The 14523-nt window shown below is 50.7% G+C and overlaps 1 protein-coding gene and 1 long non-coding RNA gene across 11 annotated transcripts; one reads left to right on the top strand and one right to left on the bottom strand.

Annotated features, from left to right (window-relative positions):
* Positions 1-94: 94 nt before the first annotated feature.
* LOC139587528 (uncharacterized) lies at positions 95-11101 on the top strand. 9 transcript variants are annotated; one of them, XR_011678428.1, is made up of 4 exons: positions 95-2325; positions 2398-2663; positions 2706-6119; positions 6729-11101. It is a non-coding gene; the product is annotated as an uncharacterized lncRNA (long non-coding RNA). The 9 variants fall into 9 exon arrangements; XR_011678429.1 differs by having other exon boundaries at positions 2706-6660; positions 7103-11101; XR_011678435.1 differs by lacking the exon at positions 6729-11101 and having other exon boundaries at positions 95-1641; positions 1712-2325; positions 2706-3445.
* Positions 3693-13953, bottom strand: LOC139587523 (leucine-rich repeat-containing protein 14-like). Of its 2 annotated transcripts, XM_071421959.1 has the most exons (4): positions 13853-13953; positions 11392-11831; positions 8922-9560; positions 3693-4266 (listed from the first exon to the last, which is right to left on the bottom strand). In XM_071421959.1, exons 2-4 carry the CDS (start codon positions 11769-11771, stop codon positions 3693-3695), a joined length of 1593 nt encoding a protein of 530 aa, XP_071278060.1. In that variant the 5' UTR covers positions 11772-11831; positions 13853-13953. The 2 variants fall into 2 exon arrangements, with proteins under 2 accessions (XP_071278060.1, XP_071278059.1); XM_071421958.1 differs by lacking the exon at positions 13853-13953 and having other exon boundaries at positions 11392-13455.
* Positions 13954-14523: the final 570 nt, after the last annotated feature.

Here is a 14523-nt window from a genome sequence, read left to right as displayed (position 1 = left end):
AAAAAGACGTGGGATGGGGGGGAGAAATAGCGGCATGAGGGGAAAATTGGAACATGAGGGGGGAAATTGGAAAATGAGGGGGGGATACCACAAAATGAGGGGGAAAATGCCAAAATTGAGGGGGGAAAACACCAGGATGAGGGGAAAACCACTGGGATAAGGGGGGAAATACCAAAATTAGGTGAAAAAAAAAAAAAGAGGGGGATAAGCAGTGAAATGTGGTAAAACCCCACCAAAATCAGATGAGAAGACACTGGGCTGAGGCAAAAAATATGAAAATAAGATGTAAAATCACTGGGATGAGGGAAACATTACTGGGATAAGGGGAAAATTTCCAAAATTATGTAAAAATCTGAGGCGATAAGGGCCAAAACACAAAAATGAGGTGGGAAAATAACGGAATAAGGCCCAAAGTATTAAAATGAAGTTGAAAATGACCAGAATGAGGGGAGAAATATTGGGATAAAGTAAAAAACCTCCAAATTTAGGTGGAAAAAATCAAAACAAGGGAGAAAAACACCGGAATGAGGGGGAAAATGATGGGATGGGGGGGAAATAGCAAAATGAGGTGGAAATGCAGCAAAATGAGTCAGAAAACAGAGAAATGAGGTGGAAAACCACTGGGATGAGGGGAAAACTACCAAAATTATGTAAAAATCTGAGGGGATAAGGGCCAAAACACAAAAATGAGGTGGGAAAATAGAATAAGGCCCAAAATATTAAAATGAAGTTGAAATGACCAGAATGAGGGGGGAAATATTGGGATAAAGTAAAAAAAAAACCCCAAATTTAGGTGGAAAAAAATCAAAATAAGGGAGAAAAACACCAGAATGAGGGGGAAAATAATGGGATGAGGGAGGGAATAGCAAAATTAGGTGGAAAAGCAGCAAAATGAGGCAGAAAACAGAGAAACGTGGTGGAAAACAACTGGGATGAGGGGGGAAATACAAAAATGAGGCTGAAAACCACCAGGATGAGGGAAAAATACTGGGAAAAAGTGGGAAAATGGTGGGATGAGACAAACCTACTAAAATGAGGTGGAAAAACACCGGTGTAAAGTTAAAAAAAAAAACAGGAATGAGGTGGAAAAACCACCAAAATGAGGTGAAAACCCACCAAAATGAGGTGGGAATGAAGGAAATAATGGAGGATTCTTGGAGTGGGATAAGGATCAGGAGAGATCCCTCAGGAAATTCCATCTGGGAAGGACAAACTTGGGATCTGGGATAGGATGAGTTTATTTCCAACAGAATCAGAGCAGGACAACAAGAGCCCAAATCCGACCTTCTCCTCCCCCAATTCCCTCGTTCCCGGCTTTCCCTCAATCCCTCCGGCCATTCCGGGGGAGTTTTCCATGGATTTCTCCAAGGTGACTCCATCCCACAGCGAGTTTTCCATGGATTTCTCAACTATGGGAATTTTCCATGGATTTCTCAACCATGGGAGAGTTTTCCATGGATTTCTCCATGGTGAATCCATCCCACAGCGAGTTTTCCATGGATTTCTCGACGATGGGAGAGTTTTCCATGGATTTCTCAGCTATGGGAGAGTTTTCCATGGAGTTCTCCAAGGTGACTCCATCCCACAGCAAGTTTTCCATGGATTTCTAAACCATGGGAGTTTTCCATGGATTTCTCCAAGGTGACTCCATCCCACAGCGAGTTTTCCATGGATTTCTAAACCATGGGAGTTTTCCATGGATTTCTCCAAGGTGAATCCATCCCACAGCGAGTTTTCCATGGATTTCTCGGCTATGGGAGAGTTTTCCATGGATTTCTCAACTATGGGAGAGTTTTCCATGGATTTCTCCAAGGTGACTCCATCCCACAACGAGTTTTCCATGGATTTCTCAACCATGGGAGTTTTCCATGGATTTCTCAACCGTGGGAGTTTTCCATGGAGTTCTCCAAGATGAATCCATCCCACAATGACTTTTCCATGGATTTCTCGGCTATGGGAGTTTTCCATGGATTTCTCCAAGGTGACTCCATCCCACAGCGAGTTTTCCATGGATTTCTCAACTATGGGAGTTTTCCATGGATTTCTCAACCATGGGAGAGTTTTCCATGGATTTCTCCATGGTGAATCCATCCCACAGCGAGTTTTCCATGGATTTCTCGACGATGGGAGTTTTCCATGGATTTCTCCAAGATGAATCCATCCCACAACGAGTTTTCCATGGATTTCTCGGCTATGGGAGAGTTTTCCATGGATTTCTCCAAGGTGACTCCATCCCACAGCAAGTTTTCCATGGATTTCTCAACCATGGGAGAGTTTTCCATGGATTTCTCAGCTATGGGAGAGTTTTCCATGGAGTTCTCCAAGGTGACTCCATCCCACAGCAAGTTTTCCATGGATTTCTTGGCTATGGGAGAATTTTCCATGGATTTCTCGAAGGTGAATCCATCCCACAGCGAGTTTTCCATGGATTTCTCAACTATGGGAGTTTTCCATGGATTTCTCAACCATGGGAGTTTTCCACGGATTTCTCCATGGTGAATCCATCCCACAGCGAGTTTTCCATGGATTTCTTGGCTATTGGAATTTTCCATGGATTTCTCGGCTATGGGAGTTTTCCATGGATTTCTCCAAGGTGACTCCATCCCACAGCGACTTTTCCATGGATTTCTCGGCTATGGGAGTTTTCCATGGATTTCTCCAAGGTGAATCCATCCCCAGCTAAGTTTTCCATGGATTTCTCCAAGGTGAATCCATCCCCAGGTAAGTTTTCCATGGATTTCTCCAAGGTGACTCCATCCCACTGCAAGTTTTCCATGGATTTCTCCAAGGTGAATCCATCCCCAGGTAAGTTTTCCATGGATTTCTCCGTGAATCCATCCCCAGGTAAGTTTTCCATGCATTTTCCAACGCGAATCCATCCCACGGCAAGAGTTTTCCATGGATTTCTCCATGACAATTCCTCATGGATTTTTCCAAGGGGTCAATCCTTGGGGAACATCCTGCTCCAAAGGTTTTATCCTCCATGGGATTCCTCCCAGGAATCTGCTCCTTCTTTTCCCGCGGATCAGCAGATCCCTGCCAAGATCCAGCTCCAGGATGAGCTTCCCGTCGGACGCGCCGCGGAATTTTTGGGAATTTCCACTCCAGCACCATGGAATCATCTCCAGAGTCGTTTCTTTGCGAAATTCCCGCTCTGGAATTCCATCTGTGCCCGGATTGGTTTCTTCCAACTTAATTCTTGCTCCGGAGGCGTCGCCGCCGCTCCCGACGGGACCGGCTGGACACGGGAGAAGCTTCCGGAAGCGTCCCGTGGAATCCAGCCCCGGAGCCTCCCGGGATTTTGGCCATGCAAAGCCAATCCTGATGGACAAACACCGGGATGGGCTGGAAAAATAATGAAATGAGAGGAAAAATACCGGGATGAGGAGGAAAACTATCGGGATGAGGGGAAAAACTATCGAGGAGGAAAAACTATCGGGATGGAGAGGAAAAAAACTCAAACTGTGGCAGAAAAGCTACAAAATCAGGGAAAAGCTTGGGATGGGGAGGAAAAAAAAGCGGGATGAGCTGGAAAAATACTGAGAACAGATGGAAAAGCACCGAAAAAAAGGGGGAAAAAAAACCACTGGAATGAGGCGGGAAAGCGCCGGGATGAGGCGGAAAACGCCCGGATTTCGGAAAAAGGAGGCGGCGGCGCTTTTCCAGCACGGAGGCTCCGAGCTTTTCCCACATCACAAGGAGAAGTAGTCCAGGGTTCCGTGGCCGTAGGGGTTGTAAGTCCAGACGAGGTCGGTCCTCCCGGAATTCGCCAGCAGCTGGGAAATCTCCGCCGTGGCCGCCGCCAAACGTTCGCCATCCATGGGCTCCTCGTAAATCCGCCGGGATCCCGGGACGCGGCGCGGCGGCTCCGGCTTGTAGCAATCCACGGGGAAGGGATACACGACCAGGTGGAGGTCGGGCAGCTCCAGGGTTTTCTGGAGCAGATCCTTGAGCGCGGCCGTGGACAGGGAGTTGCCGTAGAGTCCCAGGAAGCGCAGGCGGGAGCAGCGGCGCAGCGTGGGCAGCAGCGCGTCCAGGTGGGAGTCGGCCATGCGGCATTCCATGAGATCCAGGTGCAGCAGCGAGGCCGAGGTTTCCTCCAGGAGCAGCCGCAGAGGCTCCAGGAGGCCTTGGGAGAAGTCGTGGCCGCTCAGGTCCAACCTCTTGAGGGCCGGGGCGTGGAAGCTTTGGGAGAGGAAGGCGAGGTCGGCGGGAACGAGGGAGCAGAAGGCCAATTCCAGGCTTTCCAACGGAGCCTGGAGGTCGCTGGAGGGAGGGAAGAGGGACAGGTGAGGATTTGTTGGGATTCAGGGGGGAAATGTGGGGAATGAGAGCTGGGATTGCATCCATGGGATCGTGGGATTGTGGGATGGGTGAGATTGGGAAAGACCTTCAAGAACATCGAGTTTGACCTCTGAAAATCCTGGGAGTTTGGAGTTACGGGGTCATGGAATCATGGAATTACTCAGGTCAGGAAAGGACTCTAAGACCATCAAGATCAAGGTTTGAGAATCATGGAATTATGGGATCACAGAGCCATGGAATTGTGGAATCAAATAATGGAATCATGGAATTACTCAGGTTGGGAAAGGACTGCAACACCATCAGGTTTGATACCTGAGGATCGTGGGATCATGGAGTTATGGAATGAGTGCGGTTGGGAAAGGTCTCCAAGAACACCAAGTTTGACCTCTAAAAATCCTGGGATTTTGGAGTTATGGGGTCATGGAATTGTGGAATGCCTCAGGTTGGGAAAGGTCTCCAACACCATCAGGGTTTGACATCTGAGGCTCATGGGATCATGGAGTTATGGAATTATGGATCCATGAAATTGTGGGGTCATGGAGTTGCGTGGTCATGGAATCGTGGAGTTATGGAATGACTGAGATTGGGGAAAACTTCCAAGAGCATCGAGTTCAAGGTTTGAAATTCATGAAATCACGGAATTGTGGGATCATGGAGTTCTGGGATCATGGGATCTGTGATCATAATTCGTGGGATTGTGGAATGTGGGATTATGGAATGCTGGGATCCCAGAGTTCTGGAGCCATGGAGAGACTCTTTGGGAGAGGAAGGCGAGGTCGGCGGGAACGAGGGAGCAGAAGGCCAATTCCAGGCTTTCCAACGGAGCCTGGAGGTCGCTGGAGGGAGGGAAGAGGGACAGGTGAGGATTTGTTGGGATTCAGGGGGGAAATGTGGGGAAAGATCTCCAAGAACATCGAGTTCGACCTCTAAAAACCCTGGGATTTTGGAGTTATGGGATCATGGAGTTATGGAATGGCTGAGGTTGGGAAAGGTCTCCAAGAACGTCGAGTTTGACCTCTAAAAATCCTGGGATTTTGGAGTTATGGGATCATGGAGTTATGGAATGGCTGAGGTTGGGAAAGGTCTCCAAGAACATCAAGTTTGACCTCTGAAAATCCTGGGATTTTGGAGTTATGGGATCATGGAGTTATAGAACGACTCAGGTTGGGACAGAGCTGCAAGAACATCGAGTTTGACTTCTGAAAATCCTGGGATTTGGGAACAATTGGATCATGGAATTATGGAATTACTCAGGTCAGGAAAGGATTCCAAGACCATCAAGTTCAAGGTTTCAAAATCATGGAATTATGGGATCAGGGAGCAATGGAACTGTGGAATGGCTGAACTTGAGAAAGATCTCCAAGAAAACCAGGTTTGACCTCTAAAAATCCTGGGATCTTGGAATGATGGGATCATGGGGTCATGGAATGGCTGAGGTTGGGAAAGGTCTTCAAGAACATCAAGCTCCAGGTTTGAGAATCATGGAATTATGGAATCATGGGGTCATGGAATTGTGGAATGAAATCGTGGAATCATGGAATGACTCAAGTTGGGAAAGGTCTCCAACACCATCAGGGTTGACATCTGAGGATCGTGGGATCATGGAGTTATGGAATGAGTGCGGTTGGGGAAAACCTCCAAGACCACCAAGTTCAAGGTCTGAGAATCATGGAATTATGGGATCACAGAGCCATGGAATTGTGGAATGACTGAAGTTGGGAAAGATCTCCAAGAACATCAAGTTTGACCTCTGAAATCCTGGGATTTTGGAATGATGGGATCATGGGATTACGGAATGGCTGAGGCTGGGAAAGGTTTCCAAGAACATCAGGGTCCAGGTTTGAGAATCTTGGAATTATGGGATCATGGGGTCACGGAATTGTGGAACCAAATAATGGAATTATGGAATTATTCAGGTTGGGAAAGGTCTCCAACACCATCAGGTTTGACACCTGAGGATCATGGGATCATGGAGTTATGGAAGTATGGATCCATAAGATTATGGGGTCAGGCATTTGTGTGTTCATGGAATCATGGCGTTATGGAATGGCTGAGGTTGGGGAAAAGCTCCAGGACCATCAACTTCAAGCTTAGAAAATCATGAAATCACGGAATTGTGGGATCATGGAGTTCTGGGATCATGGGATCTGTGGTCATAATTCATGGAATTGTGGAATGTGGGATTATGGAATGCTGGGATCCCAGAGTTCTGGAGCCATGGAGAGACTCCTTGGGAGAGGAAGGCGAGGTTGGAGGGAGCAGAAGGCCAATTCCAGGCTTTCCAACGGAGCCTGGAGGTCGCTGGAGGGAGGGAAGAGGGACAGGTGAGGATTTGTTGGGATTCAGGGGGGAAATGTGGGGAATGAGAGCTGGGATTGCATCCATGGGATCGTGGGATTGTGGGATGGGTGAGGTTGGGACAGAGCTCCAAGAACATCGAGTTTGACCTCTGAAAATCCTGGGAGTTTGGAGTTACGGGGTCATGGAATCATGGAATTACTCAGGTCAGGAAAGGACTCTAAGACCATCAAGATCAAGGTTTGAGAATCATGGAATTATGGGATCATGGAGCAATGGAATTGTGGAATGGCTGAACTTGAGAAAGATCTCCAAGAAAACCAGGTTTGACCTCTGAAATCCTGGGATTGTGGAATTATGGGGTCATGGAGTTATGGAATGGCTGAGGTTGGGAAAGGTTTCCAAGAACATCAAGGTCAAGGTTTGAGAATCATGGAATTATGGGATCATGGGGTCCCGGAATTGTGGAATCAAATAATGGAATTATGGAATGGCTGAGGTTGGGAAAGAGCTCCAAGGACATCAAGTTCGACCTCTGAAAATCCTGGGATTTTGGAATGATGGGATCATGGAATTACGGAATTACTCGGGTCGGGAAAGGTGTTCAACGCCATCATCTTTGACATTTCAGGATCGTGGGAGTTATGGAATTATGGAATGGCTGAGATTGAGGAATATCTCCAAGACCATCAAGTTGTACCTTTGAGAATCATGGAATTATGGGGTCATGGAGCCAGGGAATTGTGGAATTGTGGAGTTATGGGGTCTTGGGATCGTGGAGTTATGGAATCAGGCAACCATGGGATATTGGGATCATGGAGTTATGGAATTAGGCAATCATGGGATATTGGGATTCTGGGATCAGGGAGTCATGAACTTATGGGATCATGGAGTTATGAGGTCATGGAGCCATTGAAGTTGGAAAAGACTTCCAGAGCATCACGTCCAACCTTTTGGAATTCTGGAAACAAGGAATTATGGGATCATGGAGTCAGGAAATCATAGAGTTAGGGAATCATGGAGTCATGGACTATTGGTACAATGGGATCATGGGAACCTGGGATCATCAAATTGGAAAAGATCTCCAAGACCATCGAGACCAAACCTTGGGAATCGTGGACCAAGGAATTATGGGATCATGAAATTATGGGATGACGGAATCACTGAGCCATGAGCTATTGAGACAATGGAATCATGGGAACAATGAGATGATGAATTCCTGGAATCGTGGGATCATTAAGATTGGAGAAGACCTCCAAGACCATCAAGCCCAACCTTTGGGAATCTTGAAATTAAGGAATTATGGGATCTTGGAATTATGGGATGGTGGAATTGTTGAGTCGTAAGATATTGGGATGATGGGATCACGGGAATGTTGGGATAATGAAATCCTGGAACCATGGAGTCACTAAGATTGGAGAAGACCTCCAAGATTGCCAAGTTCAGCCTTGGAGAATCCTGGAATCACTGAATTTTGGGATCATGGAATGATGGGACAATGGAATCACTCTGAGTCAGGAACTATTGGGATAAGGGAATCATGGGAACATGGGGATAATGAAATCCTGGAACCACGGGATCACTCAGGCTGGGAAAGGCCCCCAAGACCATCAAGCCTGACCTCTGAGACCCCTGGAATTGTGGGATGATGGGATTGTTGAGTCATAAAATCTCAGGATTACAGAATATTGGGACAGTAACATCTTGGAATCACGGGGTCACAAAGATTGGAGAAGACTTCCAAGATCGCCAAGTTCAGCCTTTGGGATTCCTGGGATCTTGGAATGATGGGATCATGGAATCACTGAGTCATTGAGCTATTGAGACCATGGAATCATGGGAACAATGAGATGATGAATTTCTGGAATTGTGGGATCATTGAGATTGGAGAAGACTTCCAAGACCATCAAGCCCAACCTTTGGGAATCTTGAAGTTAAGGAATTATGGGATCTTGGAATTATGGGATGGTGGAATCGTTGAGTCATAAAATATTGGGATGATGGGGTTGTGGGAATGTTGGGATAATGAAATCCTGGAACCATGGAGTCACTAAGACTGGAGAAGAGCTCCAAGACCATCAAGTTCAGCCTTGGAGAATCCTGGAATCACTGAATTTTGAGATCATGGAATGATGGGACAATGGAATCACTGAGTCACAAATTATCGGGATAAAGGAATCATGGGAACATGGGGATAACGGAATCCTGGAGCCACGGGATCACTCAGGCTGGGAAAGACCCCCGGGACCCCCAACCCTTGGGAATCCCCCGGGAGCGCGGGAAGGGCCCGGCCAGGCCCCGCTGCGCCGGGAGCTCACCAGAGGATCTGGCGCAGGTTCCCGGAGAGCCGGGAGGATCCCAGGTTGAGCTCGCGGAGGCTGGGCAGCATTCCCAGCTGCCCGGCCAGGCAGCGGATCCCGATGGCCGATTCCGGCGTGGGGCGCCGCACGTCCACGTTGCTGTACTGGAGCTTGAGGCTGCGCAGCTCCGGGAAGCGCGAGAGGTGCGGCAGGATCACCGAGAGCCCGGTCAATCCCAAATTCCGGAAGCGCAGATCCACCCTCCGCACGCAGGAGGGATCCAGAGTTTCCAGCAGGCTGACGATTCCGGCCAGCGAGAGCTTTTCCGCTTGGAACTCACGGCACTTGAGGCGCAGCGGGCCGGCGGCTCCGGTCTGGAGCGCGTCGCGCAGGATCCCGTAGGACGTTCCGTTGACGAACAGGTCGGCGTGCACGTCCACGCCCGGGGGCTGCGGAGCGGCCGCGGCCGTGGCGGCTCCGGAGCGGCCTTTGTGCCGCTTGGATCCGCGCCGCTGGAATTCCCGCTGGTGCTTGGACACCTCCACGCAAGCCTTGGCCAAAGCCACCGTGCCCGACCAGACGCTCATCCCGTCCGGAGCGCGGCCGGCCGGATCGTCCGGAACTCCCGTCACGTCCAGCACGCGTAGGCGGCACCCGCTGGGAAGAAAACGGAACAAACCATCAAAAACAGGGAGGAAACCATCAAAAATGGGAAGGAACCCATCAGAAACAGGGAGGAAACCATCAAAAACAGGAAAGAACCATCAAAAATGGGAAGGAACCATCAAAAACAGGGAGAAATCCATCAAAACCAGGAAAGAACCATCAAAAATGGCAAGAAACCATAAAAAATGGGAAGGAACCATCAGAAACAGGAAGAAATCATCAAAAATGGGAGGAAACCATGAATAATGGGAGGAAACCATCAAAATTGGAAAGGAACCATCAAAAATGTGAACCATCAAGAACAAGGAGAAACCATCAAAAATGGGAGGAAACCATCAAAAATGCGAAGGAACCATCAAAAATGGGAGGAAACCATCAAAAAAGGGAAGGAGCCATCAAACAGGAAGAAACTATGGAAAACAGGAAAGAACAATCAAAAACGGGGAGGAACCATCAAAAACGTGAGGAAACCGTCAGTGGGAAGAAGCTGTCAAAAATGGGAACCATCAAAAACAGGAGGAAACCATCAAATACAAGAAGGAACGATTAAAAAGATCAAAAATGGGAGGGACCCATCAAAACAGAAGGGAACTATCAAAAATGAGAGGAAACCATGAAAAATGGGAGGAAACTGTCAAAACCAGGAAGGAACCATCAAAAACAGGAGGAAACCATGAAAAATGGGAAGGAAACATTAAAAATCAGAAGAATCGATCAAATATGGGAGGAAACTGTCAAAACCAGGAAGAAACCATCAAAACCGGGAAGGAACCATCAAAAATGGGAAGGAATTATCAAAACCAGGAAAGAACCATCAAAAACAAGAGGGAAACCATCCAAAACAAAAAGAAACCATGAAAAACTGGAGGGAACAATCGAAAACAGAAAGAAGCCATCAAAAACAGGATGGAACTGTTAAGGAACCATCTAAAGTGGCAAGAAAACATCAAAAATGGGCAGGAACCATCAAAACCAAGGAGAAACCATCAAAAATGGGAAGGAACCATCAAGGTAGGAGTCATCTAAAATGGGAAGGAACTATCAAAAACGGGAAAGAACCATCAAATACGGCAAGAAACCATGAAAAACAGGAGGAAACCATCAAAAACTGGAAGGAACTATCAAAAATGGGAAAGAACCATCAAAAACTGGAAGAAACTATCAAAAATGGCAAGAAACCATCAAAAACTGGAAGGAACCATCAAAGACAGGAGGGAACCATCAAAACTGGGAAGGAACCATCAAAAACTGGATGGGACTGTCCAGGAAGGAACCATCTAAAGTGGCAAGAAACCATCAAAAACAGGAGGAAACCATCAACAACAGGAGGGAACCATCAAAAATGGGAAGGAACCATCAAAAACAGGAAGGAACCATGAAAAACTGGAAGGAACCATCAAAAATGGGAAGGAACCATCAAAAATGGGATGGGACTGTCCAGGAAGGAACCATCTAAAGTGGCAAGAAACCATCAAAAACAGGAAGGTACCACCAAAAATGGGAAGGAACCGTCAAAACCTGGAAGGAACCATCAACAACAGGAGGAAACCATCAACAACAGGAGGGAACCATCAAAAATGGGAAGGAACCATCAAAAACTGGAAGGAACCATCTAAAGTGGCAAGAAACCATCAAAAATGGGAAGGAACCATCAAAAACGGGATGGGACTGTCAAGGAAAGAACCATCAAAAATGGGATGGAACCATATAAAGTGGCAAGGAGCCATCAAAACCAAGAAGGAAACCCATCAGGAACCCCCAAGAGCGATGGAGGTGCCCCCGTCACGGAGGCGCCCCCGTCCCCGCGCTCCCCAGGACCCACCTGGCGTCGTGGCCGGGCTCCTCCAGCTGCCGCCGCAGCTGCGCCACCACGGCCAGGATGACGGCCTGGACGCAGAGCTTGCAGGGATGGTCCCGCAGCAGCTCCCGGCGCCCCACCAGCCGCTGGAAGTTGAGCACCGGGAACGGCCAAGCGGCCACCAAATCCCGCAGCACCAGGGGCCTCCCGTCCAGGAACGCCGCTTGGAAGAGGATGGGGTAGAGGTGGGCGGGCAGGGCGGGCAGGAGCACGGGCAGCGGGTGCTGCGCCACCATGCGGCGGGCGCAGAGGAAGAGGAGGGAATCCGAGTATCCCGGCGGGAGCTGGCGCTTGGGGACGCACGGCGGGATCTGCGTGGAGGAGCGGCTGCGCGACGGAGCCATGGCGGCGTTGATTCGGGGGCCGGGAACGTTCCGGAATTCCCGGGGGGGGTTTCCCGAAAGCTGTGGGAGAGAAACGGGGGGTGGGGGATGGGAGGGGTGAGGGGAGGGTTCCCAAAAATGGGGGCTGGGAGTGACCCCAAGGGAGGCGCGCCCAGGAATCCCCCCCAAAGCTGCCCGGGGACCCCAAAAACGGTTTGGGGAGCACTAAAACAGTCCAGGGACCCCAAAACCAGTCCAAGGACCCTAAACCAGTCCAGGGACCCCAAAACCGGTTTGGGGAGCCCTAAAACAGTCCAGGGACCCCAAAACCAGTCCAAGGACCCTAAACCAGTACAGAAACCCCTAAACCAATCCAGGGATCCTAAAACCAACCCAGGGACCCCAAAACCAGTCCAGGGACCCCCAAACCAGCACAGAACCCCCTAAACCAATCCAGGGATCCTAAAACCATTCCAGGCACCCCAAACCAGTCTAGGGACCCCCAAACCAGTCCAGGGACTTTCAAACTAGTCCAGGGACCCCCAAACCCAGTCTAGGGACCCCAAAACCGTTCCACGAATCCCTAAACCAGTCCAAGGATCCCCCAAGCCCAGCCCAGGGACCCCCAAACCAGTCCAGGGATCCCCTAAACCAGTTCAGGGATCCCCTAAACCAGTTCAGGGATCCCAAAACCACTCTAGGAACCCCCAAACCAGTCCAGGGACCCCAAACCAGTCCAGGGACCCCAAAACCAGCCCAGAAACTCCAAACCCAGTCCAGGGGTCCCCTAAACCAGTCAAGGGACTCTAAACCAGTCCAGGGACCCCAAACTCGGCCTGGGGACCCCCTAAACCAAACCAAAGACCCCAAACCAGTCCAGAGATCCCCAGAAACAGTTCAGGGACCTCAAACAAGTCCAGGGACCCCGAACTCAGCCCAGATACCCCCAAACCAGTCAAGTGACCCCAAAACCACTCCAGAAACCCCTAAACCACTCCAGGATCCCCCAAACCAGCCCAGGAACCCCAAACCCAGTCCAAGGAGCCCCAAACCACTCCAGGGTCCCCAAACCCACTCCAGGGTCCCCAAACCCATCCAGGACCCCCTAAGTCACTCCAGGGACCCCCAAATCCAGCCCAAGGATCCCCCAAACCCGTCCAGGGACCCCAAAACCACTTCAGACATGCCACAAACCAGTCCAGGGACCCTAAAACAGTCCAATGACCCCAAAACCAGTTTGGGGATCCCAAAACCAGTCCAGAAACCCCTAAACCAGTCCAGGGATCCCCAAACCTGGCCCAGGGACCCCAAAAACCAGTCCAGGGATTCCCAAAACCAGTTTGGGGACCCCACAACCAGTCCCGATACACCCCAAAACCAATCCAGGGATCCTAAAACCAGTTTGAGGACCCCAAAACCAGTTTGGAGACCCCAAACCACTCCAGGACCCCCTAAACCACTCCAGGGATCCCAAAACCAGTCCAGGATCCCCTAAACCACTCCAAGGACCCCGAAACCACCCCAAGGACCCCGAAACCACCCCAGGGACCCCCAAACCAGTCCAGGGATCCTAAAATGAGTCCAGGACCCCCATAACCACTCCAGGGACCCCAAAACCAGTTTGATGACCCTAAAACTAATCCAGAAACCCCTAAACCAGTCCAGGCACCCCAAAACCAGTTCAGGAACCCCCTAAATCCCCCCAGACGAACCCCAGGACCCCCAAACCTTTCACGGGCCTCCCCAAATCCCCTTAACCCAACCCAGGGACCCCACCCCGCCCCCCCAAAACCCAGCCCAGGGATCCCCTAAAACCAGACCGAGGAACCCCAAAACCAAACCCCCTCCTTTGGGGACCCCCCAAAATTCCCTCAAGGAGCCTCCGGGATCCCCAATCCAGCCCGTCCCACCCACAGGGTCCTTCCCATCCTTCCCAGCCCAGCCCGGGACCCCTCCCCAGCCCCCCTGAACCCCCCCAAGGAGCGCCCCCAGAACCCCCTAAACTCCCACAGGGTCCCCCCAATCTCCTGAGCCCCCCCCGGGACCCCCCGAACCCCCAAACCCGCCCCGGCGCCCCCCCCAACATGGCGTCCCCCACTCACCGCCTGCCCGCAGCCCCCGCCCGCCCCTGCCCGTACGGAAGCTCCACCTCCGGGTCTGCGCGCTGCGTTCGCCAATCAGCGAGCGAGATCCACCCTAGGGGCGGAGCATCGTGCTGTTATTGGCTCTGCCAGCTGTCTGTCAAAGTTTATCCTAGCGTCTAATTGGTTGTTGGTGTGTGGGCGGGCGCTTCGCGGAACTTTGATGTTCATTGGCTCGTTTTACTGTCAATCACTAATCCCTGCTTTCCCATTGGCTAGAGCGCTGCAGGAGCGGGATGTTCGCTCTGAGGCGGCCCCAGTTTTCCCCCCGATCCTGGTCCCGATCCCCGATCCTGGTTCCAATCCCCGATCCCGCGGCCACGGAGCGGCACCGGGAGCCGCGGCCGCTGTCCAAGCGCTGGGAACCGGAATTCCTGCGGGAACAGCGGCGCAGACCCAGCCCGGTCCCCCAGAGGGCCCGCGGCTCGAATTCGTGAGGGGAGAATTCCTGAGGGGAACCCCGGGAATTGCTGTGGGAGGGGTTGGTGTGGGGGTCCATGGGGTGGTTTTGGGCCGCTCTGCGATGGTTTTGGGGATCCCGGAGAAGTTTCTGGGGTGGTTTTGGGGCGCTGGGCAGGGGGAGGCTCCCTGGGCTGGTTGGGGGGGGTCCCTGGGTTTGTTTTGAGGGGCTC

Source organism: Agelaius tricolor, unplaced genomic scaffold (genome assembly GCF_023055355.1).
Source record: "Agelaius tricolor isolate 1412-34295 unplaced genomic scaffold, bAgeTri1.0.p SCAF_2, whole genome shotgun sequence".
NCBI classification, from domain to species: Eukaryota; Metazoa; Chordata; class Aves; order Passeriformes; family Icteridae; genus Agelaius; species Agelaius tricolor.
The sequence above is the reverse complement of the archived record's forward strand: the minus strand, read 5'-3'. Positions and strand labels throughout refer to the sequence as shown.